This window comes from Oikopleura dioica, chromosome 2, assembly GCF_907165135.1.
Source record: "Oikopleura dioica chromosome 2, OKI2018_I68_1.0, whole genome shotgun sequence".
Taxonomy (NCBI): domain Eukaryota; kingdom Metazoa; phylum Chordata; class Appendicularia; order Copelata; family Oikopleuridae; genus Oikopleura; species Oikopleura dioica.
In genome coordinates, this window is record NC_137292.1 from 3,695,962 (window position 1) to 3,710,014 (window position 14,053).

The window sequence follows — 14,053 nt, forward strand, 5'->3', positions numbered from 1 at the left end:
TTAAAAATCAATATTTTTTTTATATTTTACGAAATTTCAGAAAATAAAAAAAATATATCAAAAATGAAAATTTTCATTTTGACCACTTTCCTAGTTCTGGCCATATAAGGATGCTCGCTTTCAAAGTATCCTTCATCGTCAAAACTGAGTCCGCACTGCGTTGGAATCGCTCCGTAGTAATTGTAATTGTAGTACGAATCGTAGTTTGAAAATAAATCGTCGTAATCCACTGGAGCTGTTCACACGTTTAATCAAAATGCGCTTATTATCGAAACATGCGGCACGCGCGAAAAGTCCACCCAAATTCCACGTTTTTCGATGCAGTTCTAGGGGCTCTGCTGGGGCAGGAAAATAAACACGGGCGGGGATCGCTAGTATTTCTTTTTATTAAATTATTTGTGATGGAACTACTAATTTGATGCTTTTATAAAAGATAGACACGATGTTCAAATTGACGAGTGAATAATTAATTATCATTATTTTGGAAAAATAAATTTGACAGAGGATACGCAAACTGTGGCGAAAACTGTTATAAAAAAGGCTCTATGAAAAGCCGCGTAGCGGCTATTTTAAAATCGAAGCCGCGTAGCGGCTTTGCCTGATTCTCTCAAATTATTCAGAGAGTACTTTTTCAAAGCCGCTCTGCGGCTTTCTTCTCAATAAAGCCGCTACGCGGCTTTACAAAAAGCTTTTTCAGGACCCTGATTAAAGTTTTCTATACACGGTTTCGAGCCAAAAAGTTGACTTTCTGCTCTTACTGCAACTTTATAATTGACCCCTTCTTTAAATTTCAAATTGATAAAAAGAAAGAAGAAGAAAAGAAGAAAAAGTTTCTCAGCGCTAAAAAAGTCAGTGCGCCGAGTACGAGCTGGGATCAGGTCGCGATTATGCGTCATCGGCTGCTCCGGTTTTTAAAATAAACCACTTTCGACCGACTCGATGAAAATGAGCTTAGATCCTCAACGGAACCCACTCTAGTTCCTCAAATATTTTAATCATAAATCAAGCATCATTTTCGAAGACTCGAGTCAAAAAATCAAAACGTCAGCGATACCTTTTTTAGATTACAGATCATTTTAAGTAAATATAAAATTAAACTATTGGAGTCTTCCGTGAAAAATATGCAGCGCCACGTAAAAAACGGGCGATTTTATTTATTATAGCTTTCGTGAAACTAACCGCCCTGTTCAAAAGGTTATTTTTACGTAACTAAATGGCCAAATCATCTGTTCATTTATATCAACACACGTAAAGTGTTCATCTTCAAGCGATTACAGTCAAAATTTTTCGAATAAGGGTTGATCCTTCCTTCGACGTACCGGTCTAGGTTTTGAAAAAATTAAGGTTTTGAGGAAAACAAATTTTTAAATTTTAAGGTTCACCAGTTCCCTCGGAATAAAAGAAGAATTTTTCGAGTCGAAACTAGAAATTTTTTAGCTGGCCTCACATACCGACAAAAAAATCGATAAATTTTGCGTGGGCGGGTCTCGATCGCTGATTGGCCGATCAGCAGAATCCGGGCTTCTTATTGGTTGTAAATTTCGACGCAAAATTTGTCGAAATTTTGTCGGTTCTGACCACTCCCCATTTTTTCTAGTCAAAAATTTCTTTAGTCAAAAAAGTCAAAAATGAGTGGCTCCTTTAATTAATCCCTTTCGTTATTATTTTTTTGATAAACGCGTTCCTTCATTTGTCTTTCCACCTGTACTCCCGAGAGTAAAAGTCGGCACTGCTTCTGTCGATTTCAAGCCAATCAGTCCAAGCAGAAAATTCAGCGCTGCGGATCTCATCTTCTCTCTCTTTCAAAAAACAATGATCGAAATAAAATAATCTTCAATTTTTTTAATTTTTTTTTATATTCAAATTCTGAAAATTGTCAAGTCGATAAAATCGAAGAGGAAACTATCATGAGCACTCACGATCCCGCGCAGCAAATAGCGCCACCTGGACCCGATAGTGCGCGCACACTTAGCGCAATTTTCATGTTTTCGGGGTAGAAGTTTTTAAATAATTGGAATTATGGAACACTTTTTCTTGAAAAAAAATGGGTACCCAAAATGACGAGATGTTTTGTGCTGAAAATTCTTATGAAAGTAGTTAAAATAAGCTGACTAGATTCGGAAAATTAAGGTTTTTTCTTGAATTTTTTCTTAATTTCGGGAGTTCACATCATCTGAGAGGGAAGCCTGTGCAAAAAACCTGAGTCAGGATTTTGAAAGATTTTTTGACGCCGCGGAGCGGCTTTTTTTTTGTTTAGCCGCGAAACCGCTTCCCAAAAACTAACAAAATTTCTTGAAAGAACATTTTAATAAAGCCTGACTCAGGTTTTTACACAGGTTCGCGAGCCTATCTATCGATTTTTCGAGAAAGAAGGGGGTCTACCGCAAATTTTGGGATCCGTGAAAATGCAAGTTAGCTCTAAAAGAAGCCGTCGTGGAAAATCTGGAATTTCCGCACGTGGAAGAGAAAAACAAAACCGCCGGGAAATACGTAACATATATCGCAGAAGACGAGAGCAAAAATAAAATTAGCTTCGTGCTTCCGGATTCAAACTCGATTTCGAACTAAGATTCTTTCCAACTCGATTCTTCTTGAGTAACATAAGCTTGTTATAAAGCCTGTGAAATAACCTTTACTGCACCTTGAATTACAGTAATTTACTTTCGAGCAAGGCGAAATAATTTTCGAGAAAATTCGAGAAATTCGAAAAAAATTCGAGAAATTCGAGAAAATTCGAGAAATTCGAGAAAAAAGTTTTAATGAAAAATGAACAATTTGAACACTTTGTTCATTTTTCCTTTTAAAAGGAGGCGATAAGAACTTTAGACGACGCTAGAACACGTTTTGGCAAAACAATCGCTTCTGGCAGATCGGACGTGTACCCGGCACTATCGCACTTGTAGTCCATATTTCTTTTCGTCGAATATTTATTTTCTCAAAAAGATAAGCCGTAATGGACCCTCACTTTTATTCAATTTATTTTGTGACACGCAGGCTTCATGGTGAATGGCAACGAAAAGTACAATTAAACTCGCACTGTCTTCTCCACAAACATCTTCTTCAAAACATAAACTTAAAGAATAAACTCAATTTTTTGTACGACTTGAACTAACAGTAAGCTTGGGTTAGGGATAAGGTTAGAGTTAAGGTAAGAGTTAGGGTTTGTGTTAGGGTTAGGGTTAGGATTCTTTTTAGCCCATCAGAGTCAATGGTAAGCTTAACTTTTTTCAGCCAATCAGGGGCCAGAATTCGGCTTAAGTTATTTTCAACCAATCAGAGGCCAGTATTATTTCCATCAACCAATCCCAGGCAAGCTAACCCAAGCCTAACCCTTATCTTACCCTACTGACATCACCCCCTTAATTTTCGCCCCCCCCAATGAACTTACCTTGAATGAATGGAATGATTATCAGCAAAATGCTCTGAATAATGCTGAAATTATCAATGTACTCTGCATTTTGTTGAACCAAGTGCTCATCGTATCCATGCTTCGCTCTTAAAAAATATTTCTATTTCTAAAAAGCGATAACTCCATCTCTGAGAATATTCTTTTTCGCAATTTTGTGGCGTGGTGAAACACTTATCGCGGATTCTGAAGAATTTGGCATCATTATTTTTTGCATCGCTTACCTCGATGCTAGAATGATTTTGAAGCATTCAAGCCATTTGATTTTGAAATTCTTGCATCAATAGACACTCGGCTCAACATCGTGGCCTCAAGTAGAAAGAAAAATAAAAAAGGTAGAGGCATGCTGTACCGAGTAAATAATCCGAGTGCTATCGATTTCCTTGAGAAGGCTGAGGAAGGTTTCTGTCTCGTCTTCCGAGTCGGATAAATTTTCTTCGTTTCTGGATGGTTTTGCTGGGTTAAATCTTTATGGGCTCGACAAATTGACCATTTCAACTCGTTTCTTCACCAAAAAACATAGCCGATTTCAAGCCTCGGGGCCTGTTTCAGCACAAAAAGTGCCAAGCGATCGGCAACAGGTTAACTAATTCATTAACCTGTCAAAAAAATCATTTTTGAAGACGCTGTCTAGTAGACAGGGTGACTTTTATGGTCTATGTTTAAGGGGTTGGTGGTCGAGAAAAAGGATTTTTTCAGCCTAAAAAACTCAATTTTTTCAAGAAAAATTTTTTTTTGTTCTCAATCTTAATAAGTTGTAAAGGGTTGAAATTGTGTGGGTGGCTTGGTTTTAAAAGAAATTAAAAAGGAAAAATGACCAAATCTAGCGTCAAATCGACCTGAAATCGCGGTTCTTGCTATTTTAGTCGACATTTTTCGATTTTTGGTCATTTTTCGCCTTTTTTTGAAGCCGATTTCCCTGCACCATGATTTTGACGCTAAAAATAGGTTGTTCGAGAAAAAAAATTACTGTAAGTTCATAAAAAAACTATAAGTTAACGCCGAAAATTAAAATCATTTTATAATTCTCGACCAACACCCCCTTAATATATTTTCAGAATAATCGCCCTGTAAACATTTGTGTATATAAACAAATTTCTGCATAAAACTTGCCCTGTCAGTTTTTCTCACGTTTTTAAACACATAGCTATGAACCAAATTGCCGAGCCCGTGCATCTATCCGACTTGATTTCGATCGCCATTTCGATCATATTCCTCTTCATCGAGAAAGAATTGAGCACGCAGAGCGAATAGTACATCGGTTCGAGGCCCGTTTTGCTGAACTCCACCGCTTTGCCTTGTTTGTTTTGGGTAAGCACCTTCACGATTCCCCCTTTTTATTGCTTGAGAAAGAGAACGTTAATTGCTTTCATGTTAACACGCTTTGTTTTCATCCAGGTGTCCAAAGAACGGTTATCAAAAATAATAATAAAACAGGTTATTATTATAAATTGTTCTTCGATTTTTCGATTGAGCACTTGGCAATTACGCTATATAAAGAAAATCACCAAGCTATACAGCCCGACAAATCTCTTTTTCAAGCTTTCCTGCAACGTCTTTTCGCATAGTCACCATACTCGTCCCTTCAGACATCAGCTGAACATTTACTGAAACATGAAATTATGAACGCCCTGGTTTACAGAGAAAAAAAAAGAAGAAGAATTGAAAAATGTATTCAAAGCTGGAAAATGATTTGAAAATATATCGGGTCTGTTTTCTGAACAAAAAGACAAAATGAGATTTTTGTGAGATTTATGCAATTTAAGGGTGTGGCGGTCTAATTGAATAAAGAGAGAATTTTCGGAAAAAATATTTTATAAAAATATGCAGTGTAAAAATATGTTAATTTAAGGGGGGCAAAATTAAAATAAACCCTAACCCTAGAAATACCGGTTAAAATGGAGGCTTTCGATTTTAACCACGTGATTGAATGATAGAATACGTTTTAATTTTGTACGTGGAAGTCAATCAGAAAAATATAACTGTTCGTTAATTGTCATTTCCTAACGTGTTTGTAAAACAAGACTAGACAGTTTCGGAAATAGACTTACACTGATAGTCCGGCTCCAACCAAATATAGTGGCATTTTAGACCCTTGTCATCCGAGTTTATCAAATATACTCCCAATATTTATCATAAACTCTAATTAACTCTGAGAAACTCAGTGAACTTTCTTGATCGATAATCTTCTTTCCATCGGTGAAAAATGATCGGGTTCGATTTCGATAATTTGTCAAAATCATCAACAGATCCAGAAGCCGTAAATATCAAAAAATGAATGAAGACGCGCATACTTATTATTTCTCTTTTACAAAGCGTTGTATTTATCGAGCTCCTCATTCAAAATCCTGCCATTTAAACAGAATTACTACTCAAACAAAACGTTTGGAAACTGTTCCAGCGCCAGAAAAGCTCGTACAGACCATTTTTTTTTATTAAATGAAAACGGTTATTTTTAAGACTCGAAGAAAATAATTGTTCAAAATTATTCATTATAAGAACCTTTCTTACAAAGTGTTTTTTAAAATATTTTAATAATTATTTCGATGAAATAATAAGATTTATTTTAATAATTATTTTTTAATAAATAAATAAAGAATATTTTAACAATTTATTTAAATATTTTTAAATAACTATATTAAATAAACAATCAGAAAAAACACCTCTTATTTCTAAAAAAAATGAATACACTCTATTAATAGATCTACTTGTTAGCACGATGTCTCAAAACAATCCAACAAATCGACATCGTGTAAAAAAATCGAAATTGGACTTATTGAACGAGCTTCTCCACGTTTTTCCAAGCTCTTTCTGAGCGAGGGCCCTTTGCTCTGAGCGGAAAAACGTCCGAAACTCATCCCCAAATCCCTTTGTCGTAAACAAGGAGCGCACTTTGTGAGCCAGCTGAATTCAATTATTGGAAAACAATAAACCAAAATACGCTTTCGAACAATTGATATAAATTAATTCTTTTCCTGAGAAATTGACCCTGAACGGATGTTGCTAAGAAGCAAGAAACCTGACGATTTTGATCTTTGACAGCTTTTCGCAGGGTTTTGTCGTCATTTCTGGCCATGAATTCTACAAATATGAAAGCAGTCTTGGCGGGTAGCGGTCTGACCTGTTTTCAAATATTGAATTTTTGAATTATTTTGGCTCATGGGTCATGATAAATATTAAGTGCCGAATATATGTCCCCTCTCCTATAAAAACGTATCTGCACTTTGATTATGACAGTTATCCAAGATGGTATTAGCCTTTATTTTGACATTTTTCACTGCCTCAACGAGTTCAAAATTTGCAGATATGTGGCAAGGTAGTTCTGTTATTAATTTGAATGTGAGTTTTATTAAATCAAAATTAAGATTTGATTTGGGCTCGCGAGGAAACAGATCACTGGCTGAGAACAATGAATAATGCTGACGACTTTATCAACCGTAATTTAGATTAATTCGTTTTTAAATGAGATCTCATACTTAGTATTCAGATGATTCATCACAACGAGGAAATTTCTTACAGAACTCCGTTCCGAACCGATTCAAAAGAATAACCTATGAATAAAAAGAAAAAAAGCGTTTTGAAATTATTTTATGAGATGAAGCACCGATATTATCTCCGATATCCGACGCCGCTGAACCGACCTATCGAATTGAGATATTTTGTTGTCAGTCATTTATTTGAAAAAACAAAGAAAAACTCATTTTACGAGGCATAAACAAGGCTGTAATACAAAATGAAGATGTCTGGAAAATAATATCCCAGAAAGAGATTTGGTAAATGCTCCAGAGAAAGTTAGACAAGAACACGATTTTGATTCAAATTGGCGAAAATGGATTGGGAAGAAAGTATCACTCCTTTCTTCTGCGCAGAGTATTTTTGCTGTTAGCGATTTTATGCTTTATCTCGGTCGGCTGGTTCTTTGCCCGCGGAAAACTCATTGTCGGATTTCAAGTTCGACTTGAAACTGGTCCCGAAAAAGTATCTCCGAACGGAAACAAAGAATCAAATGAAATCGACTACGATGCGACCCCAGAACATTGCGTTCGACAAAAAGAAAGGGCATTCTTGCTTTTCTGGGCAAAAAAATTAGATTTATTTCGCAAAGCCCATTGAAGAACGACTCTACTTTTTGAAAACCCACAAAACAGCGTCATCTGTTATTGAAAATATCCTCTACAGATATGGACTGCGAACGAACAAGACCTTTGGCTTTCCGTTGAATGGGGCTCTTATCTTTGACTACCGAAAGCCTTTTTCAAAAAGCATGATGTTCCCCTTGCGTGACGGAAGTCGCCCAGATATCTTGCAGCAGCACACGAGATATTCAAAGGAGCTCGCGGATATCTTTCCAAAATCCGACTCTTTCAGAATAACGATTTTTAGGTTAGTGAAATTAATGCTTATTTTCATTCTTTATGCAACCAGAGACCCAGGGACACTTCTTCCATCGCTGTTCGAATACTTTCCTCGGAATCCGCCTTTCAAAGAAGCCAAGACTGTGGAGAACTTTATTTCGTCGCCTGAAAAATACAGGTAATCCCTTTTCTTTTGAAGGGAAATATATCTGATTTTAGTAGTGTTGGTGCTGCCGATTTCGTGACACGGAATTCGATGACTTTTCAAATGGGATTCGAAAATTTTTTGAAATCTGAACCGACCGATGAGCAAATCGCTGAAATCATTTCGACAGTAGAAAACGACTTCGACCTCGTCTTGCTTTCCGAGTATTTACCACAATCGCTGATTTTGCTGAGACATCTTTTGTGTCTGAAGTGGAGCGACATTGCAACCATGTCCAAGAATATTTCCAAACGAAAGCATATTGAGGAAAGTGTGAAGGAAAAAATCCGACGCTGGCAGAATGTGGATATGAGAGTTTACGAAGCGGCGAACAGAACACTTTGGCAAAAGATTAGAGATTTTGGCGAAGAGAAAATGGCCACGGAAATGAGCATTCTGGAGAAAATGAATAGCGAAAATGCCGAAAAGTGCGTCAAGGGATACCGCCCGGTGAAAGAACTGGCCGTCGAGTTCCGTGACTACGAGCCGCCAGGACTGACCATCGAGGGAATCGACCTGAAAGACGGCTACTCAGATGTTTGCTACGACATTGCTTTGTCACCTTTTGCTCTGGCGATTGATATACTTGATAAACAATGTCAAAGCTCTCACGTAAGAATACTTGCGACAATTTCATAAAAAATTTTAGTTCTTGCGAAAATACATGAATATGGAAGACAGACCAAAGCGATTCAAAACTGATTGTAAAAAATAAATCAAAAAAGGACTTTCGAATTGAAAAAAATGAACTTTGGACCTCGGTAGAGAAAGATGAGTGAATGCAGAAATTTAACCCTGGCTCGTCAGGCGCGCATTTTAACAAAAAACGTTGCGCCATAACGGCTGCATTCTAGTTAGAGAAAATGAAATCTGCGTTAATTAGGTTGTACCACCGTTATTCTTTTATTTTGGCAAATAAAAGGGAAGATGAAAATTATGATTATACGCTCTTATCGTTTGCAAATTATGAATCAAAAGCAAAATGCGTTTCATTTGAATAATTATGGAATAATGATTTGAACGAAATCGTTGTTGTCTCATTATTTCCTATTTATGGCCAATCAGTTGAGCTATTTTGTTATTTTGCTTGTCACAAAACATCTTTTACCTTCTACTTATTCCCTCAATAACTCATTAAAAGGTTGAATAACGGCAACTTCGAGTGGTTTCACGTTTTTTGTTTTCACCGAGCGCACTCTTTGTTTTTACTCAAGTCAGTTGAAATTAACTCCACGTTAACGCCTATTGTTACCGTAAATATGAATTAAACGAGGGAGAGGTTGAGTTCCGGTTCCATCAATCAAAAAATGAAAGCGAAAGTTTTTGAGATATTTTTATTCTATTATTCTCTCAAAAAGTCAGTCAGTCACTAGAATTAAGTCTATTTACAGTGAGTATAAAAGTGAGAAGAAAGATAAGGAAAAGGTTTTGTTTCGCTTGGTCTGTTCAAAGTGTTGTTCAAAAATCGGTCATCCAGTGCACGCGATAGATCATTTATCGTCGTCGTCGGGATTTCTTGGATTTGTCGGGCTTGTCAGCTGGGGCAGCATCGGGTCCGGCAGCGGCGTCGGGAGCTGGGGGACCTTGTCCGGGAGCGCCAAAAGCTTGGGGAGCTGGGCCAGGGCCGAATCCTCCTGGGCCACCTGGTCCTCCGAATCCAGGACCGCCGGGGCCGCCGGGGCCACCAAAGCCAGGGCCGCCGGGGCCACCAAAACCAGGGCCGCCTGGACCGCCAAGGCCTGGGCCGCCTGGACCACCGAGACCAGGGCCGCCGGGACCGCCAAAGTCAGCAGCATCCTCAGCTGGAGGAGGGCCAGCAGGGAAACCGCCAGGGAATCCACCTGGGAAGCCACCGGGGAAACCGCCGAAGTCAGTAGCATCACCCTGAGGAGGAGGGCCAGCGGGGAAACCACCAGCGGGGAATCCGCCAGGGAATCCACCGAATCCACCGGGACCGCCAAAGTCAGCAGCGTCTTCAGCTGGGGGAGGTCCTGCTGGGAATCCACCGGGGAATCCACCAGGGAATCCACCTGGGAAACCACCGAAGTCGGCAGCGTCACCTTGTGGGGGAGGTCCAGCAGGGAAGCCACCAGGGAATCCTCCTGCGGGGAATCCACCAGCAGGGAATCCACCGAAATCAGCGGCATCGGCGGCGGGTGGGGGGCCGAATCCTGGGAAGCCACCTGGGAATGGGAATGGAGATGGGCCGAATCCCTGAGGAGCTTTGGGAGCTTCTTCAGCGTTGTCGGTCTTGTCGCCTTCCTTTGGAGGAGCGGGGAAAGCGCCGGGGAAAGCACCAGGGAAAGCACCGGGGAATCCGCCGAAGAATGGCTGAGCAGCGGGAGCAGCGGCTTCAGCGTTATCTGTCTTGTCGCCTTCTTTGGGTGGCTGGGCGAAGGGGAAGGCTTAAATAAACGATAAAGATTTGCTCTCGAAGGATACTTGCTCACCTGGGAAACCTCCGGGTTGTCCGGGGAAGCCAAATGGCACTGGGGCTGCTGGTGGTGCTTTAGTCTCTTCTGACATATCTCAAGTTATGTGGAAATGGATAAATATCATCGAATTATATGTTATTTTCATTTCCTGGCTATATTTTTAAAGATGATAAAAATTCTTGATTTAGTGATTCAAAACGGAAACGATTTTGCTTGAAAAAAATAATAGAAAAAGGAAGCCATTGAGTCTAAATTTTATTATCTGACATAGATAGAACTTTTTAGACATACCGTACTTCCATCATAGAATTTTGATGTCGATTTTTATGGAGAAAAGGTGGTTGTTCAGAAATGGCTCTTTGAGAAATGTGCATATGCTCCGGCGGTCTACGAAATAAAATTTGTCCATTTCAAGTCTCTTAGATAATAAGTGAAAAATGAAGCTTTCTTTAGCTTTTGGTGCCGTTTCTGCTTTTGAGCTTGCTGCAGTTACTCCCCCTCCCGGATGCCCGTAAGTTTCAAGACTCTTTATATTTCTATTTTGATTCTAGAGACCTTGATAAATACGAGATTTGCACGGCAAAATGCTCAGCCGATCTCGACACTTGCAAAGAAGCTTGCAACCCCGACGACTTCACATGTGCCAGTCGTTGTGATGCCGCTGCTCTCGATTGCAACAACGACTGTCCCTGCAGCAACGGTTGTCCCAGCGGCTGCCTAGGCTGTGAAAACCCTATTTGCTCGACTGACGGAGAGCACCTTTTGATCCTCAATACATACGCCGGTATGGACAATCAGTCTTTCTTGATCGAACTTGCTACCGACATCCACAAAATGGGCAACTTCAACTACAACATGGAGATCCACGACATTGAGGACTCCTGTTACGCTTTCATGAAGGGCGAGCACTGGTTCCTCGGTGGTTACTACAACGAGCGAATGATCGCCAAAGTCAACCTTGGTGGCTGCGCAATCGAGCCTCAACAGAAACTTCTCGCCATCACCCACGTTGACGGCTTCTGGGGATCTTGCTCTGTCTATAATGACCTAACCCACATGTGTTTTGATGCCAATGGCGTTGGTGGCGATCGATGCCAGACTTTCGACGGTGAAGAGGGAGGTCAAGCTGTTCTTCCATCTCGATCAAATGCTCCTCATGACTACACTGCCATGGCCGTCTATGACAACAAAATGTGGGTTGTTGGAGGATGCGATCCTGACGGCTTTGACTGCCATAATGTCGTTGAGTCATTTGACGGGTCAAGCTGGACTGTTGCCCCTAACCTACCAGTAGCAGAAATTTATGCTCAGACTGTTCTTGGAGATGTGAATGGGCTCTACTCTATTTCTGGTCGACCAAGCTCTAATAGCCAGAATGTAAGAATCGAATTCAAAAAAATCGTGAATACTTTTCAAGGTGTACAAATTCAATGGAAGCTCCTGGAGCCTTCTCGGTCTGATGTCTTCCGCTCAAGCAGACGCATTCTACTTTACTTCTGGCAAAATTGTCAGCAATGGACTCGCATATGGCGGAGAAGAGTAAATAAGGTTACGATTTTCCGGTAATTTATTTTTCTTTAAGCTACATGGAAAAGATTCAATTGAGCGACACTGAATTTTCCTCCGTCAACATTGGAGTTGCAGCAAACGGTGAAGTGTTCGATCTCTACTACGCGGCGATGATCTTGGTTGATGGAGCAATCTGTATGTAAAACATCTTCTCTCTTGACAATTCTTATGCAGCATAAATTTTGCTTAACTTTTACTAAATAAATAAGATATTCATCAATGTATTTGTAAATAATGTGTCATGCGTTTGTTATTTTGTCGACAATAATCGTTCAAAATTGGTCTTTGGGAAAAAGCAGATGGCAAGCCCGTCTCAAGACATAAACCGTCAATCATAAGTTTGTTAGACAATTAGACAATAAATTATCGTTGATAATGATAATTTTTGAAGCAATGAGCGCCGTTTCCGCTTTTGAGCTTGCTGCAGTCACTCCTCCTCCTGGATGCCCGTAAGTAAAAATGGCGGATAAAGATAAAATAGTAAATTGAATAAGTGACCTTGACAAATTTGAAATTTGTACGGCGAAATGTTCAGCTGATCATGATGCTTGCAAAGCTGGCTGCAGCTCGGACGATTTCACATGCGTTAGCCGGTGCGATGCTGCTGCTCTTGATTGCAGCAACGCTTGTCCTTGTAACAATGGTTGCCCAAGTGGATGCCTTGGCTGCGAGAATCCGGTTTGCTCTAGCGAAGAAGAGCATCTCATGATTCTCAACGCTTATTCTGCAATAAGGGATCAGGCGTTTTTGATCGAGCTTGCTTCCGATACTCACAAGATTGCCAACTTCAACTACAACGACTTTTTATTTGAAATTGAGGACTCCTGCTATGCATTCATGAATGGCGAGCACTGGTTCCTCGGCGGTTACTACAATGAACGACTGGTCGCCAAGGTCAACCTCGGTGGCTGCTCAATCGAGCCTCAGCAAAGTCTTCTCGCCATCACTCATGTCGACGGCTACTATGGATCTTGTGCTGTCTACAACGAAATTACACACATGTGTTTCGACTCAAATGGCGTTGGTGCCAATCGTTGCCAAACTTTTGACGGAGAAGACGGTGGTCAAGCTGTGGTCCAAACTCAATCAAATGCTCCTCACGACTACGCTGCAATGGCCATCTACGACAATAAGATGTGGGTTGTTGGAGGATGCGATCCCGCCGGCTTCGATTGTCATAATATCGTTGAATCATATGACGGATCGACATGGACCGTCGCTCCGAACATTCCTGTCGAAGAAATTTACTCTCAGACTGTTCTTGGAGATGTTTATGGGCTCTACTCAATCTCTGGTCGCTTCAATGGCCGAAATGTAAGATGAAGATTGTAAATAATTCTTCACCATGTCACATGTTTCAGGTCTTCAAATTTGATGGAAATTCCTGGTCGCTCCTTGGTTTGATGTCTGAAGCTCAAGCCGGTGCATATTTCTTCACTTCTGGCAAAATTGTTAACAACGGACTTGCATATGCTGGAGAAGAGTAAGTATAAAGGATTTGAGTACAAATTTAGTCATTGGTTTTATTTTATATGACTCTATTGTCATCTTTAGCACCATGGAAAAGATCCAATTGAGCGACACAAATTTTTCTTCGATCAACATCGATCGATCATCAAAAAAAAACTCTCTCTGCATCCGTGCGGAGTAAGCAGTTTTTGGATTTTTTGAAGCTAGAGAACTAAGTCACCCCCTCTGCTGGGGGTGAGGAATTATAGAGAATAGAAGTTGAAGATCATCTTTGTAAGTACACCTAGTTGTCGGCTGCTCTCAATCAGGCGTTAATTGGCAATTAATTTTAGCTCATTAGCTAGCCTCAGGGCAAAATTGCGTGCGTGGCGCTGACGCAGCGCATTATCGCAGCCAATCACGTCTCTTGAGAGCAGAAGGGAGGTCACGTACCTGTCTAGCCGACCGTGTTCGCCTAACATCTTATGATCTTTTGCTTCCACTCGTAATCTCCTCGACTTAGTCTGATCATCCCTCAGCAATCACTTTTTCATTAGAGTGATTTCTTGGTCTCACTCTTCTCAACTACCACCGTCACCTTTACTTTGTATTATTTTCCCTTTCAACGTAAACC

The 14,053-nt window shown here is 40.1% G+C and overlaps 4 protein-coding genes and 1 long non-coding RNA gene across 5 annotated transcripts; 3 read left to right on the forward strand and 2 right to left on the reverse strand.

Moving 5' to 3' along the window:
• Positions 1 to 2,955: 2,955 nt before the first annotated feature.
• LOC145697699 (uncharacterized) lies at positions 2,956 to 3,751 on the reverse strand. The gene is made up of 4 exons (XR_014133892.1): positions 3,716 to 3,751; positions 3,631 to 3,680; positions 3,389 to 3,495; positions 2,956 to 3,072 (listed from the first exon to the last, which is right to left on the reverse strand). It is a non-coding gene; the product is annotated as an uncharacterized LOC145697699 (long non-coding RNA).
• Positions 3,752 to 7,423: 3,672 nt separating this feature from the next.
• On the forward strand, positions 7,424 to 8,681 carry LOC145697700 (galactosylceramide sulfotransferase-like). Its single transcript, XM_081774915.1, has 4 exons — positions 7,424 to 7,789; positions 7,832 to 7,939; positions 7,981 to 8,578; positions 8,616 to 8,681. Exons 1-4 carry the CDS (start codon positions 7,671 to 7,673, stop codon positions 8,679 to 8,681), a joined length of 891 nt encoding a protein of 296 aa, XP_081631041.1. The 5' UTR covers positions 7,424 to 7,670.
• Positions 8,682 to 9,303: 622 nt separating this feature from the next.
• LOC145697171 (uncharacterized) lies at positions 9,304 to 10,530 on the reverse strand. Its single transcript, XM_081774331.1, has 3 exons — positions 10,417 to 10,530; positions 10,057 to 10,371; positions 9,304 to 9,807 (listed from the first exon to the last, which is right to left on the reverse strand). The coding sequence occupies exons 1-3, from the start codon at positions 10,490 to 10,492 to the stop codon at positions 9,461 to 9,463; spliced, it is 738 nt and encodes a 245-aa protein (XP_081630457.1). The 5' UTR covers positions 10,493 to 10,530; the 3' UTR covers positions 9,304 to 9,460.
• A 295-nt stretch (positions 10,531 to 10,825) lies between these two features.
• LOC145697273 (uncharacterized) lies at positions 10,826 to 12,190 on the forward strand. Its single transcript, XM_081774457.1, has 4 exons — positions 10,826 to 10,912; positions 10,953 to 11,778; positions 11,819 to 11,940; positions 11,984 to 12,190. The coding sequence occupies exons 1-4, from the start codon at positions 10,839 to 10,841 to the stop codon at positions 12,111 to 12,113; spliced, it is 1,152 nt and encodes a 383-aa protein (XP_081630583.1). The 5' UTR covers positions 10,826 to 10,838; the 3' UTR covers positions 12,114 to 12,190.
• Positions 12,191 to 12,409: 219 nt separating this feature from the next.
• Positions 12,410 to 13,621, forward strand: LOC145697701 (uncharacterized). The gene is made up of 3 exons (XM_081774916.1): positions 12,410 to 13,284; positions 13,332 to 13,453; positions 13,525 to 13,621. The coding sequence occupies exons 1-3, from the start codon at positions 12,676 to 12,678 to the stop codon at positions 13,619 to 13,621; spliced, it is 828 nt and encodes a 275-aa protein (XP_081631042.1). The 5' UTR covers positions 12,410 to 12,675.
• The last annotated feature ends 432 nt before the right edge of the window (positions 13,622 to 14,053 follow it).

Coding starts and splice junctions, on each gene's coding strand:
- LOC145697700 (XM_081774915.1), top strand. CDS start 7,671: ATGATGTTCCCCTTGCGTGACGGAAGTCGCCCAGATATCTTGCAGCAG. Junction 7,940..7,980: donor TCGTCGCCTGAAAAATACAG/GTAATCCCTTTT, acceptor ATCTGATTTTAG/TAGTGTTGGTGCTGCCGATT. Junction 8,579..8,615: donor AACAATGTCAAAGCTCTCAC/GTAAGAATACTT, acceptor AAAAAATTTTAG/TTCTTGCGAAAATACATGAA.
- LOC145697171 (XM_081774331.1), bottom strand. CDS start 10,492: ATGTCAGAAGAGACTAAAGCACCACCAGCAGCCCCAGTGCCATTTGGC. Junction 10,372..10,416: donor ACAACCCGGAGGTTTCCCAG/GTGAGCAAGTAT, acceptor CGTTTATTTAAG/CCTTCCCCTTCGCCCAGCCA. Junction 9,808..10,056: donor CCCCGCAGGAGGATTCCCTG/GTGGCTTCCCTG, acceptor GTGGCTTCCCAG/GTGGATTCCCTGGCGGTTTC.
- LOC145697273 (XM_081774457.1), top strand. CDS start 10,839: ATGAAGCTTTCTTTAGCTTTTGGTGCCGTTTCTGCTTTTGAGCTTGCT. Junction 11,779..11,818: donor CAAGCTCTAATAGCCAGAAT/GTAAGAATCGAA, acceptor ATACTTTTCAAG/GTGTACAAATTCAATGGAAG. Junction 11,941..11,983: donor CTCGCATATGGCGGAGAAGA/GTAAATAAGGTT, acceptor TTTTTCTTTAAG/CTACATGGAAAAGATTCAAT.
- LOC145697701 (XM_081774916.1), top strand. CDS start 12,676: ATGATTCTCAACGCTTATTCTGCAATAAGGGATCAGGCGTTTTTGATC. Junction 13,285..13,331: donor GTCGCTTCAATGGCCGAAAT/GTAAGATGAAGA, acceptor CACATGTTTCAG/GTCTTCAAATTTGATGGAAA. Junction 13,454..13,524: donor CTTGCATATGCTGGAGAAGA/GTAAGTATAAAG, acceptor TGTCATCTTTAG/CACCATGGAAAAGATCCAAT.